Raw genomic sequence first — 27296 nt, forward strand, 5'->3', positions numbered from 1 at the left:
AATCTGGGCACGCTAAAGAAAATAGGGCAAGCGGTACATTACCCGCTGCTTTAGGTTAATGGTATTTGCCTCATTGTATGGACATTTCGCCAAAGCCTGTGCATCCAGGCTCTCTCTTTCTGATCGCAAGGGCACTGAAGTCAAAGCTGGGAGCACATCTGAGTGCACTTTGAAACCTCCGCAAAACCTCCGCCCCCAGTTTCCCCATTTTACTGGGTTTCTCACCCAGTGGTGGGTTATGGACTGTTGACCAGAAGCATTAGACATTACTACAGTGAAAATTAATAGCTAATATCAGGTTCACAATTTTTTACCCACTCTGTTGATTGAATAATACACCTGCATTGAGGGCAGCAGTGAAGCTGAACCACTGCCACCAAAGCCACGGAGGAGCCAACGCACGGCGTGCCTCCGGATCAACTCTCAGACAGAAGAGCAAATTGCAGGGCTACAGACCTAGCCTCAAATATAGGGTTTCCCCCCTGACACGTCTAATATAAAATGTAGGTTGGCATTTTAAAAAGTCACCTATGGGATCTGCACACCAAATTCCTCTTCATTTTAAAAGCATCTACGTGTGCAAATACCTTAATCAGCACTGAAAAGTTTAGCTTATGGTAAAAAAAAAACACACAAGGAAGTTGCTCAGCATTGCCCAGGCAGATACTGTGCATACTAACCAGCTCTTCTGAACCAGATTTTTACTGTGCACATTCAAGGTTGAGGAAGGAAAACAGTAACACCTCGAAGTCAGCAATAACCATCTATTAAGTGAGAAATGCATGTTTCAACATTTACCTGACCAAATGAAAAGGATTAGCTCTTAAAAATCTCTTTGCAGACAGCATAAAGCTTTGGAAGAATACCATAGATTTCTTTTAAAAATATAGGTAGATTTTAATTGCGGGCAATGAAAGCTACTCCTAGGTCATTATAGCCTTTCAGGTAAGTAATAGGCTTTTAAAAAGTTGTCTAAATAAGATATTTGCCAAAATGAACTCCAACAGTGCTAAACGTACATTAATTCTTTTAATGGTTTAGACATGGCAAATAAGGTGAGGTAATGAAGGGAATGATTTGTTTAATCCTGAAAGGACCTCCAGTGAAGCTCACCTAATTGAAGGAGGCCTGTGGGAACTCATGAAGAACGGACCACAGGAGAAAGAACATAATGCAATACGACTAGTGGAGGTTTAGGCCGCAAGGGCATTGCGACCTTGGGGCCTGCAGCTATACAATAACAGGATGTAGATCCAGTAAGAGCTGACACTGTCAGCAATCATGAAACTGAGACATGCAGTGGAAAAGTACCGAAGCAGAACTTGTAACCCTAAGAAACGAAGTAAGCAGAGTGAAGAGGAACAGCGAATAAGGAACTTAGCTTTTGCAATATGTAATCACTTTTGCAATATGTAACCAATAAGCTTTGTACACGATTATCTTAGACTATGTATGTAGCCTTATAAAAGAAGCATGTTAAGAGCAATAAAACGGATCTGATTTCCACCTGACCAGGTCTCCTTCTCTCAATCGCGGCAAATTGGTGACCCCGACGTGATGGTCAACGAACTGCCTAGCTGAGCGGCTTGCTGCGACTCTCACAGAACTTTGAATGATCTGCTGAAAGGAAGCAGGAACGACCGGTCTGAAATCCCTCCGGAGTAGAGAGGTGAGCTGTGGGAAACATGGGGAATCAAGCGTCGTCCCCTGAGAGAGACGTATATGAGCTTATGAAAGCTCTTCTTAAAAAACATGGGAAGAACATCTCTGGGCATGATCTTAAGACAATTCTTAAGTGGGTTCAAGTTAAATTACCTGCTGTAACCTCCTCCACTATTTTTACACGAGACCTTTGGGATAATGTGGGAGTGAAGTTATGGGATGCGGCGACTACGGGAAATGTTGAAGCACAGCGTATGCTCCCGTGGTGGAGAAACATTTTTGAGGTTTTAAAAGCCCAGGAGGACAGTCATAGAAAAGACTCAGACAAAGAGGAAGACCCCCCCCCGGTGTCCCCACCGTTACCGGAGGGAACAAAGCCCTCGGCACCACTGACAGTATGCGCCGCGGAGTACCCACCTGAAGATGATCCCTTTGACCCGGGACCCGTAGACCCTGAACAAGAGCCAGATTTATACCCCCCCGACCCACATGATGTGTGGGCCAACATTAGACGTCAAGCTTTACAGGAGGGGGAACTGGAGATTGCCAAAACGATAGTGGCTCCTGTACTTTATCAGCGAGGCGGAGGGCGAGTCGGAGGGGGCCAGTGGGAAGCTTTATCTTTTTCGGTAATTAAGGAGCTGCGCCGTACCGTTACTGAACATGGACTTTCTTCACCATACTTTGCGAGTTTGTTGTCTTCTGTCTTTGATACATATGTTATGACTCCGCATGATTTAAAATCTTTGGCACAGCTGCTCCTAACACCGACTCAGTATACTTTGTGGGAGGCCCATTGGAGGGGGGGACTCCAAGCGCTCCTTTTAACTTATGTGGGTCATAACAACCACGCAATTGCTGCATTGACCTTGGAACATCTTACAGGCACAGGTCGTCATACTAACCCGGCAGATCAAGCCCGAATCCCACGAGAAGCTCTTGAAGCGACCCGTGAGGAGGCAAAAAAGGCCTTTTTTAAAGTTCCCGACTCTCAAAAACCACAAAAGGCTTTTACCACTATCACACAAGAACCTCGAGAACCCTATATGCAATTTATTGATAGATTAAAACAGGCTTTGGAACGTCAAATAGATAATACGGAAGCACGGGAAATTTTGTTGTTAAAATTAGCTGTGGAAAATGCTAATGCAGATTGCAGAAAGCTTTTAAAATCTCTCCCGAATCAGAACCCTACTTTAGTCGAAATGATTGAGGCATATAACAGAATCGGTACTGTAGATTATAAATTTGAGGCCATGGCTGCTGCTTTTGCAGCCATGCGCGGTTTGGGGAATTGTTATGGTTGTGGCAAACCTGGTCACCTAAAAAAGAATTGTCTGGCTACTAAGGCTGGCGTTAAGCCCCGAGTCCCAGGAATTTGTCCTAGGTGTAAAAAGGGTCGTCATTATGCTAATCAATGTCGGTCTAAGTATGACTTGCAGGGACAACCAATCCAGGGAAACCGATCTCGGAGCGCGGGACAGCGACGCGCGCAGACACAAATAACGCCGTCACCTTTCAACAATTCCCAAAGAGGAGCAGCAGCAGCACCTCAAGTCTTCGCCCAGCAACAGCCGGCAGCGCAGGATTGGACCTGGCAACCGCCCACACAGTAACGTTACTTGATTCCTCGGTTCACTTATTGGCAACAGATATTTCAGGACCCTTACCCCCGAAAACACAAGCCTTATTAATAGGGAGGTCTTCTACGACATTATCCGGGCTTTTTGTATTACCAGGCGTTATTGATTCTGATAGTTCCGAAAACATTAAAATCATGGCATGGACCCCGTTCCCTCCCTGCACGGTGCCGGAAGGCAGCCGTATAGCACAATTGATCCTTATACCCACAGGCAAAAATTATTCAAATTTGGATCAGCTCCAACAAAGGCAGGGTGGGTTTGGTTCAACTGGGAACCCACAAATTTTATGGGTACAGTCTCTTTCTCAAAAACGGCCTATGTGCCAATGTACCCTTGTTCGCGGGGAACAAAAGGTGGTTTTAAATGGAATTATTGACACTGGAGCCGATGTTACGGTAATATCTCAAGCTAAATGGCCGCCACTGTGGCCGCTAGCCAATATTCCCCAAGCGTTAGCTGGGATCGGTGGAACTGGTAAAAGCCACCAGAGCCTGGAGCTTATCCAAATTCAAGGCCCAGAAGGGCGCACTGCTTCTGTCAAACCTTTTGTGTTACCTGTTCCCATGGTTCTATGGGGACGGGACGTGCTATCACAGTGGGGAATGACAATTCGTACCCATTTTTAGGCGGGGCCATTGAAATGCGCGACACCCTAAAATTAACCTGGAAAACTGATACTCCTATTTGGGTAGATCAATGGCCCCTACCTTTAGAAAAGCTTCGCGCCCTTCAGGAGCTGGTCACAGAACAACTCGAAAAAGGACACATTGTGCCTTCTACCAGCCCATGGAATTCTCCTGTTTTTGTTATCAGAAAACAAACTGGCAAGTGGCGCTTGCTCCATGATCTCAGAAAAATTAATGATGCTATGGAAGATATGGGAGCCCTCCAACCCGGGCTCCCGTCTCCGACTATGATCCCTCGACACTGGCATTTAACTGTCATAGATCTTAAAGATTGTTTTTTCAGTATCCCGTTACACCCAGATGATGCCCTGAAATTTGCTTTTTCAGTTCCAAGCATCAACATGCAAGCTCCGTTACAGAGATATCAGTGGGTTGTACTGCCACAAGGTATGAAAAATAGCCCTACAATGTGTCAATGGTATGTTGCAAAAATACTCAGTCCTGTCCGAAATGCTATGCCTGCTGTGTTACTGTATCATTATATGGATGATCTTTTAGTGGCAGCACAACATCATGAAGTCATGGAGGAAGCTGTAGCCCTTGTCACAGATGCCGTGAATTCGGCAGGTCTCTGTATAGCACCAGAAAAGGTCCAAAAGTTTCCCCCTTGGAAATATCTGGGCTGGCGAATAAGAGCACAAACAATTGTTCCTCAACCATTGCAGATCAATACCAATGTAAGAAACCTACATGATGCACAAAAATTACTGGGAACAATAAATTGGGTTCGGCCACTATTGGGAATTTCTAATACAGACTTAAGTCCTCTGTTTGAACTACTAAAAGGAGACACTAATCTTTGTTCTCCACGTAATCTTAACCCTGAAGCAGATACTTCTTTGCAAAAGGTTGCCTCAGCTATCGCTTCTCGACAGGCCCACCGATGGGCCCCTGAACTACCTTTTTATTTGATTATTTTAAACCCTGCTTGACAGCCTCATGCCCTGATATTTCAATGGGACCTTCAGAACTCAGACCCCTTATTAATTATTGAATGGATCTTTTTACCTAACCAGCCTATGAAAACTATTTTGACACAACATGAAATGTTTGCCTCTCTGATTGTTAAAGCTAGATCGCGCCTGTTAACCTTATCAGGGAAGGATTTTGTCTGTATTTGTCTACCAATAACAACAGTATACTTACAATGGCTTTATCAGCAATCAGACACCTTTGTTATGGCACTTGCTGACTATACAGGTCAAATAACTTCTCACCCACCTTCACACAAACTGTTTAACATTGACTTTCGTCTGATGTTAAAACCCAAAAGAAGCGAGCGACCCCTACAGGCACTTACTGTGTTTACAGATGGATCAGGCAAATCACATAAATCTGTTCTCCTGTGGTGGGATGATCAAAAGAAACAATGGGACTCTGACATAGAGATGGTCTCCGGTTCATCTCAAATAGTAGAATTAAATGCAGTTGTTCGCGTTTTCCGAAAATGGAATGTACCACTCAACCTTGTCACTGATTCAGCTTATGTTGCAGGAATTGTTACACGAGCGGAAGCTTCTGTGTTGCGGAATGTTTCACATTTACAACTCTTTACCCTGTTACAGGAACTTGTTTTCCTTTTAGACGCTCGATCTGCGCCTTATTTTGTTATGCATATTCGGTCTCACACCTCACTACCTGGTTTTCTTACAGAAGGCAATCGACAAGCTGATCTATTGACGTTACCAGTTCAAGTACTACCAGACCGTATTGCACAAGCTAAACTAAGTCACTCTTTTTTCCATCAAAATGCTGGAGCTCTTAAGCGACAATTTGACCTTACTTCTCAACAAGCGTCAAATATTATTGCTGTCTGTCCTGATTGTCAAAAACATTCTTTCCCATCAATTGCAGCAGGAATTAACCCTAGAGGATTACAAAGCCTACAATTATGGCAAACAGATGTCACACATTATTCTGAATTTGGTAACCTTAAATATATCCACTCCTCCATAGATACATTTTCAGGTGCCTTGTTTGCTTCTTGTCACACAGGAGAAAAGGCACGAGATGTTCGTAGACATCTAATGCGTGCTTTTGCTACTTTGGGTATTCCCTCAAAAATAAAAACAGACAATGGTCCAGCTTATGTTTCAACAACTATAAAAACCTTTTTTACCCTATGGGGTATATCTCATGTTACTGGCATTCCTCATTCCCCCACTGGTCAATCTCTCATTGAACGGTCTCATCAGTCTTTAAAACGTCTATTACAACAACAAAAAGGGGGAATAGGAGTTGCTACTCCTGAGGAACGATTACAGAAAGCCTTATATGTTTTTAACTTTTTGAATTGTTCTTTATTAGACAGCAATCCTCCAATAATCCGACATTTCAACGCAAATACTTCACTCGAGATGCGAGTTAAAGCTCCTGTATTGGTTCGTGATCCAGAAACGGGTAAGATAGTGGGGCCTTATCCCCTTGTCACGTGGGGCAGAGGCTATGCTTGTGTTTCCACAGAGGGAGGCCCCCGATGGATCCCAGCAAAGAACGTGCGACCATTCCGTGAACCTTTACCACAAGTTGCGTCCAAAGATTCTGAACAGCGTTTGGAAGAACCTCTTACAAAAGGAGCAGAGCCTGAAGACTCAAGTATTTTAAATGAATAGTTGCTATACGCGTGAGTGTCGCGAAGTACTCCTCAGGGAAGTTTTTTGCAATTTGTGCGGACATTGTGACCCTTGGGTGTTATGTGTATGTTATACTTGTGGCAAGGAGTGGTGGTGCCGCTTAACTTATTCCGGGCGTTGGTGTAATCTTTGTTTAAAGAAAGAATTTGATACAGTGAGACTATTACTTATAACAGGGCATGAACCCTTAGGAAGTAGCCGCCTTTTTGATTATCGCGCTGACTGGCAAAGAGTGGTTATTGAGAGGGCTAAACTCATACAGATTCTTGGTTTGGAATGCAGTAAAACTAATTTAGTACCTGCTATTTGGCCAGTCTCGAAAGAAAACTGGGAACGTATAAAGCAAAAGTGTGAAAGACGGTTTGCCTGGAAAAGGAAAACCAGGCGGTAGAGCCGATCCTTTAAAAAGAGAAATGAAAATGATTAAAGGTAGCTTTAGCATGATGTGCCTCTTAACAGGAATCATTACCTCCATCCTCGTTATCAGCACAAAAGCTTGGGAAACCCTCAAGCACATAGAGGATAGAAAAAACCTATGGGTCACCTGGGCGGAGAAAATCAACCAGAGTAGCCTTTGTCTCTCGATGGCTACTCCTTCTGACCCTTTTAGAACGTGTTTATTAGGCATCCCTATTAACATGAGCCTGGTAAACAACTCTACTATAACCCTTGACCCTTCTGTTGTCACATGTGGTCTCCAGTTACCTGGTAGGATACCTCCGTGCTGTGACAAAAATAATATTACTTTTAACGCTTCTTCCCCCTTTATGAAATGCAATAGCTCTATGTGTACCACAGCTAGAGAAATACAGGAGTTTAACCTTTTAGGCTCTGCCCCCTCAGATCAATGTTTTTGGTTTAACTCTCATATTAATCAAGATGATCCCGTTGATGTCACGTCATATAGGCCATACAACGTGACGGCATATTGTAAAAAACTATTAATGTTACAACGGTCACCTCCAACGCAGGGCGACTGCCGGAGGGAATGTTTTTAATCTGCGGTGATCGAGCTTGGCAGGGAATTCCTTGAAGCGCTAAGGGAGGGCCTTGTTATGTTGGCAGTTTAACGCTATTTACACCAAGTATTACTAATATCTTTCAAGCCAACCATACCCGCAGAAAAAGAGCTCTTGTAGAATTAAGCAGTGATTGTAAGGATAATGTAGAACTCTGGAACCCTCCTGAAGTTATTTTAGCTAGCATATTTGCCCCCGGGATAGCTACAGCACAAGCACTGACACAACTAAGGAAATTAGCATGTTGGACCGGAAAACAGGTTAATATAACGACAAATGTTTTGTCTGAATTGGCCAGTGATGTCCAAGGAATAAGACATGCCCTGTTACAAAATCGTGCCGCAACTGATTTCTTACTTTTAGCACAAGGGCATGGATGTGAAGAGTTTGAAGGAATGTGCTGTATGAACCTTTCTGATCACTCCCAATCAATACACAAACAACTTTCCATTTTGAAAAATAATATGAAAAAACTTGGAGAAAGTAGCGATCCCTTTACAGATTGGTTATCTTCATTAGGTTTGTCTGGATGGTGGATTACAATTTTAGAAAAAATAGCTGTTGTAATAATAATAGTGTTATTGTTAATTTTGCTTTTGCCGTGTGTTATGCAATGTTTACAGAAGCTAATAGCTAACTCTGTGAAACGAGTTCTTATGGTACAACAAGAAGGGGGAAATGAAGGGAATGATTTGTTTAATCCTGAAAGGACCTCCAGTGAAGCTCACCTAATTGAAGGAGGCCTGTGGGAACTCATGAAGAACGGACCACAGGAGAAAGAACATAATGCAATACGACTAGTGGAGGTTTAGGCCGCAAGGGCATTGCGACCTTGGGGCCTGCAGCTATACAATAACAGGATGTAGATCCGGTAAGAGCTGACACTGTCAGCAATCATGAAACTGAGACATGCAGTGGAAAAGTACCGAAGCAGAACTTGTAACCCTAAGAAACGAAGTAAGCAGAGTGAAGAGGAACAGCGAATAAGGAACTTAGCTTTTGCAATATGTAATCACTTTTGCAATATGTAACCAATAAGCTTTGTACACGATTATCTTAGACTATGTATGTAGCCTTATAAAAGAAGCATGTTAAGAGCAATAAAACGGATCTGATTTCCACCTGACCAGGTCTCCTTCTCTCAATCGCGGCAAGGTAAGGGTTTTTTGGAGTTGGTATCAAACAGGTTAATTTAAAAGAAATCAATTAATAAAACTACCATTAAAGTACCACATCAACTAACAATGTTACTGGTAAAATCAATGGCCAAAGGCAGGAAAAGTTGGACCTTCCAGAGATTAAGCCTTTAAGCAAAGAAATATGTATCCAGAGGGTATATTTATCTCTCCATACATAATGTGCCATTGTGCTCCTGCTGCCTTCACCTCACCAGCTTGCGTCCCCAGAGCAACCATGGGACAACGTGTGCCATGGGACAGCCTTGGTCCAGGTGATCAAGCCCTCACAGCCGGTATTTCCCAGGTCGTCCAAAAAAGGGATTGGGATGCAGAGTGGCTAACTCAGCCACAGGGACTTGGCTGGATGTTCCTCCTGCCCACTGCAATGGTGTTGGGGCACCTCCCAAGGCACCGTCCTCAGACACAGGCAGGGAGAAGCAGATCCTGCAGGCAGCAGCAGCTCTTATCCATGCAGACGTGAGAGTAAACCCTTATCTAGGGAATCAAGTGGCAATATAGCCAGCCCTTGACTGCCAAAGTACTACGTCTTTGCTCTCTGCCTGGGTATCTCCATTCAAAGCCGAAGGTTAACAACAAAAGAATAACAACTGGGACTTTTTCTCTGGGTCTTCTGAGCTTTTAGCCAACTTATTCACCTCTTGGTTGTGCTCGGTGTGAAAATTTAATGATTTTTATGGCCCATTTTAACATTTTTATGTCTTTTTTCTTCAGAAAAAAACCCCCACATTTGGTGTAAGAATTAAAACAGTATTTCATCCCTAACTGCAATCACAGATGATGTATGGGAGAGAGCTGGCTGCACGTCAACTCAATATAAAGCCAGAATTGAATCTAACTTGGTCACTACAGCTGTGCATGAAGTTTTATGGGGTGGCTTTTTTCATATCAGTCATAAATGAAGTGGAACCTGTGACCGTGCTAATTTTGTATAAAACAGAAGGAAAAAAATGCAAAATGGGAGGGCTTGGGGAGAAAGAACCAGGATTACTATACATTTATATGAGTTGTGCATTTAGATGTGCAGTCTACTGAAAACACAACCCACCGCTGGATAATGAAACTACAGCGGTTAATGCATGATGACAGTCACACCACTGTGCACATTAGTCGTGGCAGTGGTTACCTGTTGGTGTGAGTAAACCTCTGCACAAACGCCTTGCCAAGAGGAAGAAGGGTTTCTTTAGCTGCAGGAGACCATGCGCTCAGGACAAACATTCAGCTCTTCTCTGAGGAACAGAGCTTCATCGCAATCCAGATGACTGGGAATGTGTCAGTTGGTAAAAAAAAATGCCTTTATGCCTTTCCACCATCGTGAGATGAAATGTGACACTTCGAGAGCATCAGCATGCTCCCTTTTTTTCTTTTTCCACCTGGCAACAGATTTGTCTGAGGAAGGTTTTGAATGTGGGATTGTGTTAGAAATGGAACTTCAAAGCAAAGCAAAAACTTTTCATGTAAGAAGAGAGCTGCCGCTGAAACCATTTCTTTCTAATCTCAGCTTGTGTTCGAGTTGTTGGGTTTTCTGTTGCTGATTTTGAGCAGAGCCCAATTTTCACACTTTGTGTGACACAGCAAGCCCATCTCCCGCTGCCTTCGGCACCATTCCCATCCTCCTGGCCTCCAGTGCTCCCCACCACTCCGCAGACTCCCAGTCTCCACAACAATGGACACAAAACCAGTTGGCCACAGGTAGGCAAGACCCAAGTGATAGGCGAATTTAATGAACATGTCTCAGCCAGTCACTAAAGTTCCGCTTGCAGTAGAAAGGGTGGACTCCTCTGAAAAGCCTTTAACCGAGCTAAGTGGCATTGGCCTTTGGATTTGCCTTTTCTTCACCCCTATAAATTCAGGTCCGGCTGCAGCGGCAGAGCTCCCACTTCTATGCAAATCCATACAAATGATTGATTACCCAGAGAAAGGGTATAACCACAATGGCAGAAAGAGGATTTCTTAATTTGTTTGGGGAATTTAATTACCTGCCTGGGACACTGAAAAGGAAACTTGAGAAAACATCTCCCCTCCAACTCCACCCCAAGCAACCGATAAGCTTGGTGTTAGACAAGACATGGTGCTACTGTGCCAGAATCCGTGGCTCCTGAGGAAATAAGAGGAGGAAGGAGCAGGGCAGGATGGATGGATCTCGAGGGCAAACCACTGCAAGGATGGGCATACCTTGGTCTGATGGACAGATGAGACACACAGAGGTTGGTGCTTCTGGAATAAACAGACTCCTAAACTCTTCTGCTGGGACCTGCCCTGATTTCTCCAACAGCTGCAGAAGCAGCTTTAATCCATGTTTTGTCCCCAGATTTTGCTCTTCCGAGGGCCCATTATGCTACTTGAATTTGATGGTATCCATGGCATTTCCACAGTGCTTTCTGATAGTGTCATGCAAACAGTCAGGTTGCTAATAAAAATAAAATGAGCGGTGCTGGTTTTGCATGTGAATGGCTGCATTTAACAAAATCATCAAATGGAAAAGAATTGTCCTTTTCTTTGCTAATAATTCTGGGTGCCACTTCGAAATGCATTACCACAATCTATGTGGGCTTTTATACTGTGGCAGATGCCATATGATATTATGCTGATGTGCCAGGCCAGGATAGTTACTTTGCACTGTAAGGTAGCACCTAGGAATGAAGAAAAGCTGGGGAAAGTTTATGGTGGATGTATGTGGCTCTGCATCCCTCCCCCCCCAGATTTTCAGAATGCTTCGTCAGCCCTCATTCTGCCAGTCTTTGTTACTTAATTACTGGATAAAACTATTGCTCACTCTCTGGTTTCAGTGGCATCACAGTATCCAAATGGCTCGCAACCAAGAGCCTGTTGTCATTACAGCATCCCTGTGGGGCAGGGAAGAGCACAGGGGAAACTGAGGCACAGAGGCAGTGCCCTGCTTGAGGGGATGTGGGCTGTTGAAACTAAATCCAGCAGACAACTACTTTTAACAAAGCTTGTAGGAACACGACAGGCTTAAGGCTGCCAACTGTGTTCTTGAATGTGATGGAAACCGGTTCAGACCTTATTGGCAGAGGGGAGGAACTGCAGGACAGAGCAGCAAAGTGATGGACAATGACTCCCAAATGAAATTCCCCATTTCTGAGTGCTTCCACATTCTTTAGCTAGTATTCCCTGCCTTGATTTTCTCGTGTTCATTTTGTCCTTCAGGAATTTTTTTAAAGCCAGAAAGAGGATTTAGACATTAGAACAGCTACTGACCTGATACAAGTTAACGATTTTATAAAACGCCTAAAAAATGCTTTACTTTAAAAGATAGATGTTTCCTATTGTATTTTTTCAATGTCAATTAATTACTTAATTCATTAGCAATGTAACACAAGAACAGTCTTTGAAAATCTGGTGCTTTGTGTAGATGCCTTTAATTATGGATAATTAAATACTGTGGAAGGACCTGATTATACCTCTGAGCATTTTCTAATCTGGAAAATGAAACATGCTCTTGTACTCTTGAATGCATATAACAAAAGCTGAACTCAACAACTACAAGCAGTAAAAGAAAGGTGGAAAAAAAAGCACCCCAAAGCCCAGCCCAGCCCCAAACCCCACAGCTGAAGGAGGGTACAATTCCTGGGGAAGTTGAAGGGCTTCACGCACACCCTGCCTGGTTGATTTCTCCGCCCAGGGTTGCACCCGGTCCCTGCCGCGCTGGGATAGGAGCAGAAGGCCAAGTAAGCTCCACACAGAGCCTCTGCAGCCAGAGAGCAAACAGGGGCTCAGGGCAACTCCACGTTGCTAAAGTTGGGAACAGATTTCCAGATGGCCCTTTGTACGTATGGCTGCAATAGCCAAAACTGCTAGAAAGAGCAAAGCACTCTCCAAATGAAATCAGGGCTGACCTTGGAAGATGAAAACTTGCCAGCGCCAGAAGTTACTCTGTTAGCTTGGCTTTGCATTCCTTCCCCTCGCTTTTTTTTTCTTTTTTTCTTTTTCTCCTCTTTATTCCTCCGCAGCAATCACAGTGAGAAAGCCAGCACCCAGAGGGCTGTAATAACCAGTGTCACTGCCACAGAAAGGGTTGTAATTTCAGAAGCCAGTGAAATGTTTATTTTGAAGACAGCATCGCCCCAGCGCTTTCAAGACAGGTCCCCTCCCTACCACAGCTGAGATCCTGCAGTAGGGCCCAAGGAGGTTTATTTTTGGCTCTTTTTACACTCACTGGAAAAAAAGCAGGGGGAAAGGAGGGCCACCGATGTCTAAATAAAGCCAATTTGTGCTGTCAGGCCAGGCACCCTCACTGCGTACGCCTTCCCTTCCTCCTCCCTCCGTATCTTATTTATACTGCTGCCAATTCCTCCCAGCATCCTCACTCCTCCTGCGCCTTCCACAACCGATTGCTTTCTGCCACCAATTACGGTGCCGAGTGATAAAATGAGGCTGGGGACTTTCCGTTGCCAGCGGCCAGTCCTGCTTGGCTGCCTGGGAGCTGACTTTTGCCGCTGGGCAGCCCAGCCCAAGTCCCTAATGAACCACAGGTTATCAACGTGCCAAGCACACATGCTGCAGATCGGGGCCGTTGAGCATCGTATCACAAGTGAGCCATTAGCCAGCGAGACTAAATACTTATAGAGAGCACAGGCCAGGGCTGGGTAAACGTCCAGTGGATACTTTCGAGAGCAAACAGCATCTATTCCCCGCCTCCTCCCCTGACTCTTATTTTGCATCCTTCTTCCCTGGGCCATGAAGCGATTGCCAAACTCAGCGAATAAACTCTGTTGTCTTATTGAAGATATTTCTCAGGTGGAAAATTCTGGGAGGAAACTCAGGGTGGGTCCTGTGAAACCTCAGGGGCAGGATGACATGAGGAGGGCAAACAAATGGGCTTCATACTGACACTGATTGCTCTGGAGACACAAAAAAGAAGGAAACTGTCATCCCTAACATGGGCTGCCTGTCTGCGTTACAAAGTCAAAGTAGCAACGGAGACTTTGGGGCTGCCGATGTCCAAGTGTGGGGTGTTTCTCTGCCCCACAGAACCCCTCCTGGGGTGCACAGCCAAAATCCTCACTGTGGCAGCTGATTGCAGCTGAATAAAGTAGAAACTCAGTGACTGTGGAGTGAAATGCACAACTAGACACTACAGCATATCGGACGTGTTATCGATGCCACCCAGGGACGTGCTGCCTACATAATTTGCCAGGATTACCTGACCAGTGGTGCCAGAAAGGCTCCCTCTTGTAGGCAAGAGGTCAGAGACTCACTGCTAGCACCTCGCCAAGAAGTTAGCTCCTCCCAACATGACCGCAGTGGGGGTAATTCTGAAAGACAGACGTGTAGCTGACCCCACGAAGACAGCAATAACGCCTCACTAAAAGGTGCTGTTACTAAAAGGACATTAAAAGGTGCCACGCCTGTAAGCACTGCCAGACTCACTGCTGCTTCGACCTTACCAGCTGAGAAAGTTTTGGACATAATGAGCTTATATGGGGGATTTTATTTATTTATTTATTTTCCCTCAGCAGATTAGTGGAAAACAGAAAGCCAATGATATATAGCCCCTTTGCTGACCCCCACGGCAGTGACCTGCTTATTAATGCATGCAGCAATGGAGAACCACTGGGCTGGCCCCACCTAGGAGTCTATATTCCACCAGCACATGCAATACCTGGTTGACTGCAGACTTCCCTGTGCTAACGTTTATGTACTAGAGCAGGTCATGCCTAGAAAACCCGACCCTCAGTTGGGAGGACAAATGCACCGATTTCCTTGATGCACATTGAGCATCCCATTCAAATCTGGCAAATCCTATTCCAACAAGGAAAATCTTTCACACACTGCTTTGAAATTCCGGTGCATCCACAGGGCTGGGGGAGCCAGCCTGTTTGCTGGGTGCAGGCTCCCCCAGCCAGTCTGACAGTGCCTATCAGCATCCCACGTGAACCTGCCAAGTGCCATCCACTGCCACTGCTCCTAATTAGCTAGCAGTCTCCTCTAATCTTGTCTCTGGCTACAGGTTAGCCGTGGCACTTTGTTTAACCCATAGTTAGGAGAGGAGCTTCTTGCTTGATCACATGTGAACCCAAGGAGGGAGAGCACAGGCAGCACTTCCCTGAGATGGAGAAAACAAGCAGGGGAGAAGGGGCAATGCAAACAGCAAAAAACACTACTGCATGCAACAGAGGAGCAAGGAAAGTCCTGGGTGTATAATCCTTTCCTTTGAGGTTGTTCCCCTTCCATCACCACTCCTTCAGCATTTAGATCCATAGACATGTTAGGCTAGATCTGCAAAGAAAAGTAATCACCTTCATTTCATGGGTTGGCTGACTTGGGAAACCCAAGCTACCATTTTGGCAGGGAAGTCCCTCCAGTACAGGTGAAACTGTTCAAGAAGTGGCTCTGGGAGAGGAGCACCAAGCACCGGGAGACCTGAACCAAGCACAGTCCCTCACTCAGATTCTGGCAAGATTTTTCTGGCAAAGTATGGCAGCAAACCAAAGGAGGCAGAGCAGCAGCATAGCAGGGGGGTGCAGACCCTCAGACAAGCAAACTCCCTTCACAGACAAATGCACCCCGGCAGGATTTCTGGCTGTAACTTCACTTTCGGGCTTGCCATCCACCCCATGGGGCAGCGCTGCCTCTGCAGGGTGACAGCAGCAGTATCCCCCAGTTTGGAAGGTGCAAGGCTGGCTTATACAGGCACTAGAAGGGGCTCTGGCTATTTTTGTGCTTGTAACAATTTTATTGTCAAGCTGTTAGGATAAAAGAGAGGTGGGGGGAAACCTTCAGCTGCTGAAAAAGCATGGGTGTTCCCCTTGGAGCAAGGTAGCTAGGCCAATTTACATCAGTCTCAGAAACTGGATCAGTGTATTTGCTCTCTAGGAGGGCACAAATGTAGCCAAGAAAAATTGTGGTTTCTATGCAAAATATAGCAACTATATCTGACTGCTACTATTGTGGACAGGTTTTCATTTTTAATCACAGTTTTCTAACTCCTTAACAATTACCATTTGACGTTTCCTGTAATACTCTTCTTTTCGTTTGACACAGCTTGAAAAGTAACCATGAATTCTCTCTTGACCCTTTCCTTGTAGCACAGCGAGGGCACCAGAGCCTCACGTGCATCAACCACAGCACGTCAAACAAAAGCAAGCTAACTCCTCAACAGCTGGCAGCCACTGCCCTGATCCAGAACCCAGTGGGCAGGTCTGCGACTGTTGTGCCATCGGGAAGGGGCTGGTGCCCACGCTACCCATGCAGTTGCCAGCCTCTGCTTGCTGGGAGATAAGAGAAGATGCATTGGATGCTGCTGCAGACCCAGGTCAGATGAATAATCCTCATGCAGAAGGAGTCCCTTGGACGTCACCGGTGGCTGCGATGAGTCAGAGATCAGAGAAGGAGGCTTTTCTGGAAGGAACGCCCAGTGGTGGCTTGGCCCTCATGAAATCAGAGCCTTTGACTTGCAAACTGAGCTGGCTCGGCACTGGCACACCGCGTCAGCTGCAGCGTGTTCCCCAGCCGCTGCTCAGACACAGCCTGAGGAGCTGATGGGGGGCATTATTTACTCCCTGGGATTTGCAGTCTTTTCTGTATGCGGTAAGAGCTAGGCGGGGATGGCATGGAAAGCACGCTGGTAATTTTTGTTCAGAAGCCAGAAACAGGGCAAGTGCACTGACATGAGCTAATGAGACTCAGGAATAGTGAAGCAATATTGAACCAGGGCTCTTCCACCCGTGTCTCCTGACATTTCCCACGTATGGCAATCAGACAAGAAAGTGCAATTCAAAGTGCTATTTTGCAAATAGCAAAGCCTGCAGGCCTGATCCTGCAAAGTGCAGATGGTTTCCCAAGAAGTGCTGGGTGCCGACAGTGCTCGGCGTGGGAAGTGGTGGCCCCAAAAGCATCTAACCCGAGTAGCATTTGAATCCCATCCTGGACCTGACAACCTACCCAGGCTAGGGTGAGAGCTGAGTGGGAAGGATGTTTCCCATTTCTGCTATTCCTTTCCCACTCAAATGGGGAGGAAAAGTTAAAGTTGCAAACGCTTTTTAGTTTGAATAAAAATCAGAGCAGGTTGTCTGAAATAATTAATTGAACAAAATTCATTTCTGTCTTCCCGGTTTGAAAAGTTCCGAATTATAAAATAAAGATCTATATCCAAAACCATGTCACCCCTGCCACCCTCCCAGATTTGCACCAGTTTGTTTTGAAAGCATTAAAATGGGGCACCTGATCATTTCAAGGTTTTTTTCCTGACCTTTTTAAACGTACAAACAGCGAGTTTGCTATAATTGGCCTTTTTCCCAGGGATGTTTCAGTGAGTCAGCGTTTTCTGACCAACATACTCCCATCTTCTTCAAAGAGTCTCAACTGGCTGCAGTGAAAAAAGCCTGAGCTTTGAAAGGTCAGGGAGAACTTTGTGTGCTCATCTTCACACAGACCCATTTCTCTCAACAGATCCTGCACAGGACATCAGTCCTTTTCTCTTTGCTACACCAGGTCCTGCTGCACTTAATTCTAACGAATGTGAGCTTCCCTACCAGCACTACCTGGCACAAAACATTTTTAACTGGGACAAAAATGTGACTTAGTTGATGATAGATAGTGACTTAGATTAGCTATTAGGAAGGAATTCTTTGCTGTGGGGGTGGTGAGACACTGGCCCAGGCTGCCCAGAGCAGCTGTGGCTGCCCCATCCCTGGTAGTGTTCAAGGCCAGGCTGGATGGGGCTGTGAGCAGCCTGGGCTGGTGGAAGGTGGCCCTGCCCGCGGCAGGGCAACAGGAACTTGGTCATCTTTAACATCTCCCTTCCAACCCAAACCGTTCTGTGATTCTATGATCTTTTGTGCAAGAACAAGGTTAAATCATACATACAATTAGATCCCATACACCCTGAGTTCATTGCAGACAGGGCAGATATCAAACTCTGTTTGTTAGGTAGGACTGCCACTCTGTGGTGTTTTCCATACTGTTTTGAAGGGTTTATAGTCTGATTTTTTTAGTTTCTACCATGAGCACATTCTGATTTCTATGGTTTTGAGTTTCAAGAACTTGTGTACAAAAATAAATGATAAGGAATACAGACATGCCTACACAGGGTTGCTAAGAGTGACCATGCTTTGCAACGAGACCCACGTAGTGCATACCTACCCCCCAAAGGATGGGTTCCTTCAGCCCAGCAGAGAAGCAGTATTTCCTCAGGACACAGAAGTTAGGAGGACCACGGGGCCATCGCTGCCTTTGCTAACGACCTACTGTATCACCTGGGGTGCATCACTGCCCTCCTCCCTGCCTCCTCTCCTGCCCAGTCCTTATTTCAGGTGTGAACTCTGCATCTCAAAGCTCTACACATGAAGGCTCCCTGGTGGCTTAGTGCTTCTGGAGACGAAAATTGTAAGAGGTAAGAATGCAGTGACAGCTTTTCCTGTGGAGGGAGAGAACACATACATACTGCTAAAGAAAACAGGACATGAGATTCTCCTCTGGTTCTGATGCCACATGGCAAAGACTGGCCACATCCACACCACCCAGCACTTCTCCCTGGACCTCCTCCAGACCCCAGGATGTTCCCCTCTTCACCCTAAGGCGTAATTATTTTGTGCGCCTTTCTTTGGACTGCTTGAGCTAACAAGACAGCAGCCCTACGGTCCAGTGGGGTGATGATTCCTTAGCATCAAGGGTGCCGTACGTGCCTCAGGGTTGGGGTGAAGACACAGCTAGGCTGTGGAGCACACCAAGCCTGCTACAACGGCACTGGCTGACTGCTGTGACTTAGGTGTGCCACCCATTACAAAATGCTGACAATCAGGGTCCCAAGGATGAGTTCTCTGCCCAGCCCTCTTTTATTTAGCTGTACCAATATGGCCAGAGGTGCAAGGAACTGAACCACACCAACCCAACAAGACAAAGCAAAGAAATCAAGATCCTCCCCTCTTTTCCACTGGGCTTTTATTTGCTGATGACCAAGCCTAAGCTCTTCAGTCTTAGGTATTAATTCAGATAAACATTGCAGAAGAGTTTTCTAAACACAGAAAGCAAGAAATTAACCCCCCAGCCAGCCAAGCTCTTTGCAGCCTGTGCAGCAGGAACTGAGGCAAGAGAAGCCTCATGCTGCAGGAGCCATGCCTTGGTGCTGAGCTTGTAGACCTGCACTCAGAGCTGAAAGCACCCATGAAAAGCCAGAGCAGGAAGACAGCTAACTGAGAGAGAGAGGGGTGGGCCAAGGGAGGGGAAGGAAATGGATGCTGATGCTTATGGGCCGAAGAGCATCCCTGGAGAACGGGGACCAGCAATATCTGATGGCAGTCTTGGCGCTGTACCAGCCTCAAAGCTGTCCTACAGGAACTTTCTCCAGGCAACACAGCTCCACCACTGTCACACAGCAGTATTGCCACCACATAAAAATTTTTTTCACCCTCACCCAACACCCACAAAAAATTGTGGGTCCCTCTGGACAAACAGTTCCACCAAACCTGCACTTATTTTCATTCTGCCCATCAGATTCACTCCATCAGAAAATCAGGGACAGAGAAGAAGAAAAACGCACCTTAAAAATTCTTTCTAGCCCCTCCAGCCAAACTGATTGGTGAGCTTGCAAGTGTACCAGGCTAGGATGATGCAATACCCAGAATGAGATTACTGCCCTCATTTCCTTTGCAGAGGTGTGTAGGTGTAGCAAAGACAGAAGGCTGCGGCTGAAATTGAGGACCCTATCAAAGAAGCAGAGAGGACGGAGATGTAGAAAAGGTGGAGGGAAGGAAAGGAAGCAGGAGGAGAAAACTTCTAAGTGCCTTTTTAAATTCTGTTTTCTCAGACTTGCTTAGCTCTAATCTTTAATTCATATTTTCATTAGTCTCTTTGCTCTGTAAAGTCTGCATTTCGTGTAAAAGGACCAGCTCAAACATCAATTATTTGACATAAGTCAACCCCTTGTTAAAGTCCTCTACTCTACATATATGTAGGCTCCAATAAAAGAAGCATTAAACATTCATTAAATTAGAAATACATGAAGACAGTGTCTGCCACTCTTCTCATACAGATATGCTTAATAATCCCAACCTTCTAGAGCAGCAAAAGCAAACCCATCTCTAATCCTTTTAGAAAGCCTGACCATGCAAAACACCCCAGCCTCCTGCAGTTTGCCTGTGAGTCACCCAGAGATATGAGCTCTTGCAGGTCAGATCCTCAGCTGGAGTAAATCAGAGTGAAACACCACTGCCAGCATTACACCAAGTGACACAGACTCAGGATTTGGCTTAGGCTTCTCTTGCAGCAAAAAGGTTTACAGCAATGCAACTGAATAATCATGTCACTTTGGGTCTTTTAAGTTACACCAAGAATCTGATCAGTGGGGGATAGCAAGACCACTTCTGCTTTAATTTCAGTGCTGCCTGGGCTGCTGGTGTACTGCAAAAGGAACTTGTTTTCCCAACCTGAACCTAGGAACTTTTTCCCCCAAAAAAACCCAAACCCATCCCCCTCCTCTACAATATACTATCATGATGGTAGTGGATCTTGAGCTACCACTGTCATAGGCTTGTGCACACAAATTTCAGCAACATTTTCCCAAGGGGAAACAATCACTGATGAGAAGATGCTTCTTCAAAACTATTTTTGAGTTTAAAGAGCAATGCAGACCATGTAATGTGTTTCCCACATCTCTGTGAGCTGTGTCCACTTAATGATTTGGAACAAGTCGCATCCAACAAACGGCTCCTCATAATCCTTCCCGACCCTTCTCTTTGGGGAGCCCACAGACATTCATTTTGAACTACACTGGGGGGGGGGGGGGGGGGGGGGGAAGCATGGAAACATGGTTAGGACCTGGGGTAAAAATGCAGGACAGCGGCTTTCAGCTCCTGCCTGGCCTTTGGCTGTCTGGCAGTCTTCTCCTGCCTTGTTTAATAAACTACCATTTTCTTGCTTCCTGGGCAGAGGAAGGGACCACGAATGCTCGGGAAGCTGACCTGTGAGTGCGCAGACGAACACATCGGGTCAAACGGGGCTGCTGTCCTGCTGGCTCCCTACCACAGCACTCTTTGAATTGAGCTTTTCCCAGCAGCATCCCTGTCACTCTGATGCTACACAGTCCAGCAGCTACCGCTTTGTGTGAGCACCGAGCTGTGTGACAGAGTTAATCACATTAAGTGCTGTTCAGTTCATGTCTTTTTTTGTTCTCTAAAGACTTTTCCTCTCTCTTGCCTCTTTTAGTCTATCCTTCTTCTAAACACCAGGCGGTGGCAGATTCAACTCAGCCATCCTTGATGCTATCCACCACCACCACCTCCTGATTTTGGAAGATTTAATGTCTATATACCTTTCCAAAGCTTTTCACTGTTATTAGATGACTCTTTCAACAGCTGTGTCCACAGGGAGCAGGTCACAGTCTTGAGTCAGGGGGGCATTTAAGCACCTGGATAATCCAGCTGCCTGAGATTTCCAAAGGCAATGGAGGGGCTAGCTCTTGACAGATGCTTATGTACCTAACTCTCATCAGCAAGCTCAGCATCTACATGCCTTCAACCATTTGGCCCAAAGTAATGGAGGTGAACGAGCTCCACTGAAAATCAATTTCAGTGAAATGACTTCTTTTTTCAAAGAACAGTAAAGCAAGTTCTGAAGTACTTTGTCAGGATGGTGACCGCCTGGCCCAAATATACCGCCTTGTTTTCAATCTTGATCTTCTACCGGATTTTAAATCAATCATTTTTTTCCTCTGTTGGTAGTCAAATCACTCCTTTAATTGAGCTAATAGGGCATCACAGTTTACACTCCTTCTGGTAAACACAAAGAACATTAGCCGACAATCAAAAACGCATCCTTTGCAGTCTCACAAATTTTCTTCTGTGTTCAGCCTTCCAAACCCGTTGATTTACACAGCTGGCCACAAAGCCTTGGTGCGTTGAGTTCTGTCATTGCAATGTTAAGTTGGCTTCTGCAGGTTCTGCAAAAATGGAAGACGGCTCCTGATTTGGGGTGGCATCTCTGCATCAGCACAGCAGTGCTAAGGAGGCAGCTGCGAAACACCCACCAGCCCCCACATTGCCTGAAGACGAGCAGGTCCTTCTCGTGACCCCTCAGCCTGACATCTGAATGGGGGGAGAGTGGTGGAGTCAAAACTTGGCTGGTTGCCATGAATACTTCATCCACCAAGAACGAAGGGTGATGCGGCTACGCTATGCTACCGGCTTCGGTCTCCGGGGCCTATGGAGAGGATCGTGGAGTCCAGCAAAGTCCAGCATGGGGGATACATCATCTTCTTGGCTGGTCACATTCAACTTGCATCTGCACAATCAATCAGCATATTGCATAGACTTTGACTGAAGGGGTTTTAACTGCAATCTTAAAATCTGGCCATTTCAGGAATTCCTGAAATAAATTAGAAGAGGAATTTTATTTAGTTGTTTTTTCCTAAAGGAATTTCCCCATGGCTTCAAACCACTGTTTTCCATAAAGTAAATGAATATGAAGTCTTCTCTCATCCTCTTGCCATATTTTCTGTGTCACCTTTATCCTGCAACAGCTGTATATAATCGAATGGCAGACAAAACATCCTCTCCCCAAAACCTTCCTTTTTTTTCTCAAACTTTTAGTAATTTTTATCCACAATTCATTGATTTTTTTGTACTGATCATGGTAGGAGCAGATGCTTTCCAAAACAATGACCTGGAGATTCAATGATCCATATCTTGCAGATAAATAACAAGCTATATTTATGCAGTAAAGCACAGGTAACTTAATATCCAGGCACTGGATTATTCAATATTAAAATCTTGGCACATTTCAAGATAGCCGATAATTTGGAACAACAGAGACCATGTGGCAAAGTTCTTTTTGTCACTATTGGTTAACAACATGCACTGTTAATCTATTACCTTTGCCGAAAATACAATAAATAATTTACATTTATATGGAGCCTTTTGTTCTCCAAAATCCCAAAAGGTTTTCCAAAATAAACACATCACATTGCCTCTCTGAGACAACACTTGGGCATTGATTTGGTTGTCTCTCTGATTCAGAAGAAAGAGCCCAGTTCATTGACTGCATCACCAATACCTCATTCTGTGGCATCCAGATTTTCCTGATAAGTCTACCTACACAAACGGTAATCAGTATTAACCCTGCTTAATGTATAAATGTAATTGAAGTTCCTGAACGAACTTCCACCCAGCACCTGGCTGGGCAGGATGGGAACAGCCTGGCCTGGGGGCTGCCTGCCCATGTGGCAGCACCAATTCTTCCTGTTGTCCACAGCAGAGCTTTTCCAAAGGGACACCCCTTCGGCCCTTGGAGACTTCCAAAAATCATCTGCTTAGAAAAAAGGCATTTCTACCGAGCCCTTGCTAGGAAAAGGCAGCCTCGAAGGTCAGCCCCTGGGTGTTACTCTACACAGTGGCGTGCGGAATTCACTCAGGGACACATGTAATGAATATTTGTTTGCTAAAGGAAAGGCTGCTCTCAGCTTCGACAGGCTGGGAGAATCCTCAGGGGTTTTCTGGGCAAAACATGCTGCGTTACAGAAGGAACAGGCTGGGGTGCAGAATGCTTATTTCAAATTAACTCAAACAGAGAAATAATGAACAGCAAGTTTATATTCTCAGTAAATTAAGAGAGAAGCTTAGGTAAAATGTGGCTTTATATGCATGGAAATAAATTATTATTTACTCGCTTTCGTGCTCATGCCCTCAAAGATGAAGACATTTGTATAGAATTATTAATATTTATAGCATATTACAATGAATACCCATATGAGCTTTCCCTGAATACATGCTATTTTACTGAAGCAAAATCTGTTGAAGGTCAAAGGCATCTTTTACTTGTGCATAGAGGCCGGGATCAGACTCTGTACTTTGAAATCTGTATCAACTGTGATAATTTAAAACTTTAATTAAAGACTCACTGAAAGATTATCTACAAACATGTCTTCCTGCTGCCCAGTATTTCATCACGAACGTCTCCAGAAGCCCACGCTAACGTGAGTAAGCACGCTTGCCAGGAAGTATTTCATTGTGGACATGTTAGCTTTTATCTGTCTTGTTGGGTAACAAATTCTTTTGTTGAGGATTGGTGGCAACAAAAATTAAATTAAAAGCAAAACCAGTCCCCAAAACAGAAATTTATAATGCTTATTCTGTTCATCCCTCAAGAAAATGGAAGTGCCACAGCAAAGTCTATTTTAGGAATTGCGTTAATGTATGTGTAAATGGGTGAAGGCGCCTTTGAAATGCTCTGAAAAGAATTTCACACTTTAGAGAGGAGAAGAAGTTAACAATTCTATTGTGGCATTTATTAGAATTTTTAAATTAATTTCCCCAACACAGCTGCGCCATAAAATTCCCCATGATGATGGATTTTTGCTAATGTCGAGATTATTTTTGGATAGAATTCTGAAGGAGCACTTTGTGAAATCAGGAGAACACGGGTTGCTGGGAGCCCTGTGCTGCCCTTTTCTTGCCTCCACTCACCTCCAGCCTTTCCCCAAGCAGCTGCGAGGCTGCTAATTTGAAATTGCATCTGTTTTTCCTTCCACGGAGCATCAAATGGGGGACAGATGCACAAGTGTGTAAAGCTGAGCCCCCTCAGAGCAGTGAGCAAAGATCAGCGTGCCACTACCTCAGCACGGCACGGGAGGAAGGACCTCCAAGGCCACCTGGGGACACCCTGCTGGAGCACATCCACTCACCCCCCCAGGAAGGGCATGTTGGGAGCACGTGGTTTCAGCTCTGAACAAACAGCACTGGCGAAGGTGAAACACAATTAATTTATCCCTTTGTGCACAGCAGCAGGTGAGAGTTGTTTGGAGCTGGCAAAGAGGAACCCATTTAATCTGGATCACAGATTAAACCAGATGAAGAGATGAGAGTGATGATACACCAGGGATCCTCGCATCCTTGCGAGACCACATCCAAAGGGTTGAAGGAAATGCAAAGAGCAATCTCACAGAGATACATAAGGAAGGGCTTTAAAAAAACATCCCACCAATAGTGAGGTTCAGCCCCCAGCAATGGATGGACCTACGGGGAGGGACAAATGGAGATTTGGAAATGAAGAGTTCAGAGTCAGGTGAGAAGACCCAGGGAAGTCTGAACACCACCACACAGGCATGTCTACAGCCCTGGACACAGGAGGATGGGACCTGTGGGGGATTTTTGCTTGGAAACGCTTTGGCGTAAGCAGAGTGGATAGATGTTCTTCCTGAACTGCAGGAGAACTTGGGGGCAGGAGGGATAGCACAGATGGTGGCAGCCACAATTGATTTTAACAGTGCTAGGCAAGTTTTAGATCCCGCAGAGGAGAGAGTTAACAATAGCTGACACACTTTTGTCTGGAGAAGTCACAATGACTAGAAATAACAACTCGGGGCCATAATTCTGTGGTCTGTCAGACTACCAGGGATGTGAAATCCAGTGACCTTTCATCTCCACGACAGAAATACTGTGCAGCACCTGGAGCCATTGTCCTTAAAACACACTCTGACAAGCTGGGTGATGGGACACAAAGGAGGAAATGTCCTCTCCTTCCCTCACCTCCAAATTTTAACCTCCCAGTGAACTCCACCTGCTCTGTGTGTAGTGCGGTATCCTTTGCTGAGCACAGCCGGCTTTGCACGAGCTACAGCATCTAGTGAAGCACAAGATAACAATTCTATTTCTTTTGACAATATGGAATAAATCTCCAAAGCCACTTGTTCAGACTGCTCTTAAATGATGGTAGAGGGAGAGAAATTGATATTGGCTTTTTATGAATCTTCAGGTCAGGTATGTTAGAATCAACAGATTTTTGCATTAACCTCACTGCTTCACAGCACTTTTGCCCTTGGCATGATATAATTAAGAAAGGCATGAAAATCTATCTGAATGTATCGAGAGGAAATTATTCTCCCATTAGTGGCAGCAACAGCTAAACAAGCAGGCAAGCCACGCTGCTAGCAAAGTGTAGCAAATGATGCAGGGCTGTGTTTTAACCTAAACCAAGGATTTTCCTTACCAAAATTTTAAGGAGTAGCTTTTAAAATGAAGATTTGCACTATGTGTTGTTCTGGGGATTCTGTTGTTCCCCCTGCCCCCCCACCCCCAACAGCTGTATCCTTGAGCTTTTCGGTTTGCCAGTCTAAAATGTGGACCACAGGGACTGAGACTAAGCTAAAATCCTTTCACCACACTGAAACATGGCACGGTAACTGCCTTCACCATTTTGGTAGAAAGCAAAAGCTACTGGTTGGAAAGAAAACCCCCAAATAAATAAATAAATAAATAAAAATAAACAAAAAAAGGTGGGTAGGGGGGTGGGTTCAGTCATTTAAGTGGTTCTGTCAGTTTGTGCTATCTTCATGCATTTGTGGAACTGAGCTTTAATTGACTGGCTGTGCCGGAGAGCTGAAAGATAAATTCTTTGTCTCAGGATGAACAGACAGCGTAAAGCATTGCAATTCTCATTCATTAGGATGTGTCAGAGGGATTCAGAAGGGGAGGAGACACAACAATGTCTGTTACTCTTGCACATGAAGTTCCCAAAAATGTAAGAGGGAGACAAAGGGTGTGAACCACACCAGGCGCCACATCCAAGAGCAGTAACAAAATTTGCTCATCAGATTCCCTGTGAGAACAGAGACTACCTTGACACCTACTTATTTCCATCACTGTGTGAATTATTTGATTTCATTTGTAGGATAAAGCCTTGGCCAGTCAGCTCCAGCTGCAGCAGGCGGAGCAGAAAGCCCTGCCAGCCGAGGGGTCTCACATCTCATCCCTACAGTCAGGCTGGGATGCAAGAAGGGGTTCAGCTCCCCTCCACAGCACTGACCATGTAGGTATGCTCCTTGACCCCAAGGAACAGCTGTGCCACCGCACCGCCTCTCCCCTTCACCCACCAGTGGCTCAGAGCTGTGCTGCAAGCCCCGGTCTCCCCGGCCCCATAGACCAGGATCCCCAAGGCATGTAGGATGGTGAAAAATACTTCCCTGCCTAGAACGGGTTTCAGAGAACTTTATATCTGTATCCCCTACAGATGAGTGAAGAAAGAAGTGGAGAAATTTGGCAAAACCATGGAGAAAGCTTCCTGGCTTCTAGCTGAGGGTTGCAATCACTACACCGTGCCTTGAAGCCCCTTCAGCAGGTGGCTCATTTTCCTTCTGTCCCCCTGTCCTCCTACCCATCAGTAGCAGCTGCTTCCTTCCCCTTCCTCCTGGTTATCTGAGCACTCTGTTTCTGAAAGACACTCCTGGTCACCAGGGATGTTGCGGACTGCAACACAGAAAATCACTGACATCCAGAGTCAGGGAGCCTGGTTACAGGGGGAAATGGTCATGGTGGTAAAGGGCTGGTAGGGAAACCCAGCAGCTCCTGGACCTATGTGAAGTCACCTTTGAGTCTGCACTGCTGGGAAGCCAGAGGGATGCTCACAGTTTGGATTCATGTGACGCGAACCAGATGGGAAGGAATTGGTGAGTGCTGCCACCGTAAATGAGGTGGATTCAGCATGGTACCCTATACGTGATGGG

The 27296-nt window shown here is 45.4% G+C and overlaps 1 protein-coding gene and 1 long non-coding RNA gene across 3 annotated transcripts in view; one reads left to right on the forward strand and one right to left on the reverse strand.

Moving 5' to 3' along the window:
* VWC2L (von Willebrand factor C domain containing 2 like) overlaps window positions 1-27296 on the reverse strand; it is a 62744-nt gene that overhangs the window by 12667 nt on the left and 22781 nt on the right. The window contains exon 4 of one of the 2 annotated variants that reach the window (XM_027808591.2): window positions 20618-22165. The exons of the other annotated variant lie outside the window; for it this stretch is intronic. Coding sequence (XP_027664392.1) covers window positions 22140-22165 — 26 coding nt within the window. The 3' untranslated portion in view covers window positions 20618-22139. Of the gene's footprint in view, window positions 1-20617; window positions 22166-27296 lie in introns of those variants that run through there. 2 annotated transcript variants of the gene reach the window in all.
* On the forward strand, window positions 1059-8285 carry LOC129736646 (uncharacterized). The gene is made up of 2 exons (XR_008733559.1): window positions 1059-1669; window positions 6455-8285. It is a non-coding gene; the product is annotated as an uncharacterized LOC129736646 (long non-coding RNA).

The sequence above is a fragment of the Falco cherrug genome, chromosome 8, assembly GCF_023634085.1.
Source record: "Falco cherrug isolate bFalChe1 chromosome 8, bFalChe1.pri, whole genome shotgun sequence".
Taxonomy (NCBI): domain Eukaryota; kingdom Metazoa; phylum Chordata; class Aves; order Falconiformes; family Falconidae; genus Falco; species Falco cherrug.